Source organism: Lissotriton vulgaris, chromosome 5, assembly GCF_964263255.1.
Source record: "Lissotriton vulgaris chromosome 5, aLisVul1.2, whole genome shotgun sequence".
In the NCBI taxonomy this organism is placed as follows: domain Eukaryota; kingdom Metazoa; phylum Chordata; class Amphibia; order Caudata; family Salamandridae; genus Lissotriton; species Lissotriton vulgaris.
The window spans coordinates 1,863,668,306-1,863,673,607 of NC_141693.1; the positions used below are offsets into that span (position 1 = coordinate 1,863,668,306).

General features: G+C 48.2%; 1 protein-coding gene across 1 annotated transcript; it reads right to left on the bottom strand.

The window, feature by feature from the left end:
• Positions 1-961: 961 nt before the first annotated feature.
• LOC147717551 (telethonin-like) lies at positions 962-4,135 on the bottom strand. Its single transcript, XM_086924356.1, has 2 exons — positions 3,832-4,135; positions 962-1,690 (listed from the first exon to the last, which is right to left on the bottom strand). The coding sequence occupies exons 1-2, from the start codon at positions 3,978-3,980 to the stop codon at positions 1,276-1,278; spliced, it is 564 nt and encodes a 187-aa protein (XP_086780482.1). The 5' UTR covers positions 3,981-4,135; the 3' UTR covers positions 962-1,275.
• Positions 4,136-5,302: the final 1,167 nt, after the last annotated feature.

The following is a 5,302-nucleotide window of genomic DNA, read 5'->3' on the forward strand; positions in this document are numbered from 1 at the left end:
ATAAGTATATTTTGTGCACATGCCGATTCAGGCTCTACAAAAGTCCATACATCTGTCTTCTCATTCCTGTTTAGCAACACAAAAAGATGGTTAGAATGCTGAACATTGTCAAACATTCAGCCTCAGTCACAGATCTGGGTTAAATCCATCGTTTATTTGCTCACCATGCCACCCCAGTTTTGACCCAGCCATGTGCCAATCAGTCTTGACCCTACTCCTCATGAGAACAGTCCACCTGATTTGCCAGGCCAAGTCCTCCTTGGACTGGAAAACATGCATCCTGGGACCGGTTTCAGGCTAGCTATAATCCGTGGGCACAGCGAGCAAGGCACCCACATCTGGGCATGCCCTTCCCACTTACAGCAACTATAGCAAACTCTCCTCTTCTCTCTCCTTTACTCCAGATATCAATACTTGTCCTCCTTGTTTACTAATTTGTCCTCATGGGCTATTACACCTGTCTTTACTATGTTCAGTGCTTCCGCTGACCTCAAGTTATCACTAGTTTCCTCACTTTTGATTGGTCTGCCCTCCTTAGCCCCACCCATTTTTTGACGAGCTATAATACTTTTACCCACCTCCAGTGGCACTGTCTTCCCCTCTTCTTATTGGTCGATTCCCCTGTGTGCTGCACCTCTTCAATTTATTTTTAATTCACCACCTGCCTCCTCTTTAATACTCCCTGTTCTTTACTCTGTCTTTACCTATCTGTGACCTGGCTCCTCCTAACTTTCGCCGGTGCTCTAACTTTTTTACGTGTGGTCTCCACTCTCCTTCTCAGTCCTGGTCAATCCTCTTCCCCATTGCTCCCTCTTGTCTCTGCTCATTCTCACTCAGTGCTCCTCACTATCGTAATAATTTGCCCATTCCCTTCCTCCGCCCTTCACTCTTTATCTTACTTAGGTACTTCCCTCATTTGCTTTTTGAGACTATTCCTTCAGTCAATTTTATATTTTCTGTTCAGGGAATTCTTCCTTGTCTCCTTTTTATCATCCTAATCAATTCATTGATTGCTTTTACTGTGCTTGATTGTTGACAATGTGAAGCTCTATGGCTAAGACAATTTTCAAATAAAATACAGCAGTAAAACAACACATAGATGAGGCCAGGAGATACTGGAGCCTGTCTAGAGATCATTATTATGATTAGTAGCTCAGACAAACCCCAGAGGTCCTGGCCTGAGTCAGGTTCCTTGGCCAAACCCACTCAACAGGATGGGTGGTAGGAACATCTTCCCAATGTCCATGTGTGCCAGCTGTCTGACCCGTCTCTCCCTTAGCCTCGCCTGGCCTCCTGGGACAAGGTTCTGGACAGGGACCGTGGCAGGGGCACCTTTCCAAACTCCACGTGTGGCATCTGCATGACCTGGGGAAGATCCTTGGTGATTTCAGAGATCATCTTCTTGTCCCGGCACAGACCGTCACCTGAGTGGCTCAAGGCCCTCTCGGACGCCATCATTCTACTCAGCTCCTGAGGGGTGGGCGCCCTCTCTGTCTTGCCACTCAGGTCCACAGGTTTGAAGATAGGCAGGGGCAGGGCCCGCTGGTAGGGCAGGTGGTACTCTGTCTGCACCTCCCCGAGACGACCAAGCTTCATAACATTCCACGGAGACCTCTGCACCAGGAATCGGACCTCGTGACACTTGGTGTAGGTCTCCTTCCGATGGTCATCTGCTTCTCTCATACAGCAGCTGTAGAAAGAGGAAAAGAGGCCATGAAGAACTGAATCCCTATGTGTAAACCCATTATGCAAAATGTGCCATACGGCAAGATAAACTCAATGTCAAAATCAACAATAGATTGCTTCCTACTGGATAACTTATTCCTTGGTGCACTGCAGGAAGCAGTATATGTCATATACTGTGATAATGTATGGGATTCCTAGGGGAGTGTCTCCTAGTGAGGAAGCTATTACTGGGTGCTCCTTAGGAGCCCAAACATTTATTAGGCCATTAAGAATCCAAAGAATGGCAATGTTGATCCTCCGATTGGCTGAGCTGGTCAGTTCAGGAGGGGAAATATGTCACTCAAGAAGAACAATCCAAAGTAAAGATGAATGACAGAGATCCTCCTGATGCAGAGCCCATTCCTAGCGGCTTTTAGGACCTTACAACCTGGAATAGCTAAAGTACAGCTGCTCCTACAGCCAAGGGAAGGTATTCTTATGTGAACCTCAGAAGGAGTAAAGTGACAGTGGGCAAAGTGATGTCAGCATCAACACCAGGTGGCCTCCTGTTGAGCACGCTCCCAGAATGCAATACTTGAAATAACTGGGTAACTCATCAATTGAATCATTGGCTGCCAGGAAAGTGCTTGGTGCTCCCTTAAGCTGGACTTGAGAAGGCACCGGGGTCTGCAGGAGGGGCTTAGGTTAGCTGCAGCTTCCCCGTAAGTCATGCATGGCCACCATTAGTGAGCACCTATTGAGCTCCAACAGCAGAAGGTACGAGTTATGGGTCTGACAAGTCCATTGGCAGAAATGAAGAGCGGTTTCTCGGGAAGAGGGTTTTAAGGGGGCACACTAACACACACACTTACAAAGTCATATTGAAACATTTTAATCAATCATTTACACTTGTGAATTGCTTCAAAGAGTGTAATTTAAAGGTATATGGCTATATTTATGTACGTGTGTGGCAATGGGTCGTGTTTATTTTATAATTCTGTGCTGCCGCCTGGCATGGGGCAGCATTCAGCAGCTGTGGTGGTGGGGCCCAAGAATGGAACGGGGACATGAGCCCCTTCTACTCCCAGAAGCATCAGTGGAAATTTACTGGCTTTCAGGATCTGAGAAGAGTAGGTAAAGGGGAAGGGAGCAACTCCTCAGCCTGATCCTGGGACATACTCACTCACTCTAACACTCACGGCCCTCACCACCCTCTAAAACCATATTCTATCACGCAGTGCGCCACTCATACAGTGCCACACTGACTCAGGCACCCGGCCCGCAGAGCCGACTAACTCACACTGACTGGTTACAGAGCTGCAGTCACCATCACCCAAGCAGACACACAGAGCCAAACTCACTCACACGGCTTAGACTCCAACCAGAACCTGGAGTCACACTCACTCCTGCAGCACCATTTAGGAGCCGTAACCATGACAATACACTTACTCATCCTTCGTCGCGCACACTGCCCACCCAAAAGCCTGCGCTTACCCTGGCTGGCTCGAGTAGAGGTACTCACATATCCACATGCCTGAGGCCTGGCCCTACAGCCCATTCATTCAGACCCAATCATCAGTCATACACTCACTTTTCTCATATCCCATGCCCATCCCACACCCATGCAGCCACTTACCCTCACATATTGAATCTGCCCATCACCAGGACAACTCAGACTCATTGCGCATCACCATGCTCGACTTACTTTCACTTCCCACTCACTTACTCACTCACTCACTCACTCACCACCACCACCTGTCCTCAGACGTGATCTCAGACATCTACACCCGGGGACCCATGCTCACCTGCGCGCACTCACTCCTCCTCGCCTCCAGAGTCCAGCCTGACCCATACTCGCTCATTATTCGTTCACGATGCCTATCTCTATGAATTGTATTCACTCACCTGTCATTCTCACTCACTGTCTCACTGATTCTCTTCACGGATTTGCTCTCTCTTTCTTTCTCTCTTTCTCTCTCTCTCTGCCATATTACCTCAGTCTATCCACCTCTCGTGCTCACAATTCATGTCTTAAGTCATTCTCAGTTCCAGACCCTCTCATACCGCACAAACTCGCACTTTCACTCACACTCCCGCCACACTAAAACCACTCCTCCCCCACTCACCTACTTCCCCTGTCCATCCCACAGACCCTCACTCACTCACCCCTTCTCAGCCCTGCTGGACAGACTGAGGTCCCTCCACTCCGCCGTGTAGAGCTCCCTCCGGGCCTTGTTCTCTTCCTGCACCTGGCAGCTCAGCTCAGCTGCGCTCAGCATCCTGGCACCCCGCAGGGCCACAGTGCACCCCGACATCTCGGAGGCGTCCGTCTGTCTGTCTGTTCTTCTGCTCCTGGCACTATGTCTGTCATTTTGTCTTTCTGTTTCGCCGCTTGCCTGTGTATCTCTGCAGCCAGTCTGACGGTTTTATGTGTCTTTCTGTCTGTCTGCTTGGAGCCTCCTCAGCTGTGACCCGCCCTCTCTGTCTCTGCTCTGCCCTCCCTCCGGTCTCTTATACAGGCCGCCGCTGCTATTCCAGGGCCGGGCTGTAATGTGCTAGCCTATATCTGACCGGACACCCATGTGCTGGGAAGCCCGGTCCCGGATACAGGACACGCTGTGACTGCACCAGCCTCACTCACTGAGTCACCGAGCCCCCTGCTGACGTCAGAGAGGCATTCACACATAACACACTCCTTAACTCCTTACTGGCACCATCTGCATACCATCGCCTCTCACCACCAATACTCCTTCACACTCTCCAGTCACCACATGAAATAGTAAACGCTTGAGTAACAGCGCCAGATATGGGCCCTGGAGAGAAACCTTGAACAAGCATTTGCAATGCAATTGGTCTCGCATTTGCGAGAGTTTTAAACTATTGGCATTGTAAACGACAATGCCTTTCATTTATGTTTTAAAAACCAACTCGTAAATAAAAGGCATTGTCATTTACAATGCCAACAGCTCAAACTCTCACAAATGCTAGACCTATTGGCTATGCCAATGCTTGTTAGAACTGCCAGTGGTCAAGCACCGGAAGGACCCGGCTCACTTAAAGCCCCGATGCTAGGCCACAGCAGGAGGGGGGCATCCAGACATTCAGAAACGAAAAATGTTCACTTTCAGAAAACAAATAAATATGACCAACATAAGAGCGCTATTTTCTAAATTAAAAGCAAACTGATTTTGCAATGTTTGCAACTTACATAATAAAAAGCAACAAATTAATGTTGTGCCTCAATGGCATATAGTTAACATTTAAAAGTAGACAGTTTACTAGTGTGAAACGAACTAGTCTGCTCCGTGTTTTACTTACCCCTTTGCAAATACATTTTTACCCACTCCGCCATAAACATGTAGCAAAATAGATTTGCACTTGTTTGTTTTGCACGTGTGCAATCCGTTTGTTATACAGAATCACATGTTTAAATACACACTTTGAAGGCAGCACAGCAGACATGTCAGGGATACTCAATGAAAACAAGCACGGTCCGCGCGGATTATGAATTAATGAGGTGTTTCTGTGCAGCGCGACTGGCAGGTTGTTTTATGACATTTGGCAGTAGGAGACCAGATATCTCTCGCCACAGTGAACATGTAATCTGATAACACACAGGGGCCATGTCTTAAACAAT

What these genes read in the sequence shown, in the direction of transcription:
- LOC147717551 (XM_086924356.1), bottom strand. Translation starts at nt 3,980, where the DNA reads ATGTCGGGGTGCACTGTGGCCCTGCGGGGTGCCAGGATGCTGAGCGCA. An exon ending in TCCAGCAGGGCTGAGAAGGG is followed by an intron (nt 1,691 to 3,831) that starts GTGAGTGAGTGA and finishes CTCTTTCTACAG; the next exon opens with CTGCTGTATGAGAGAAGCAG.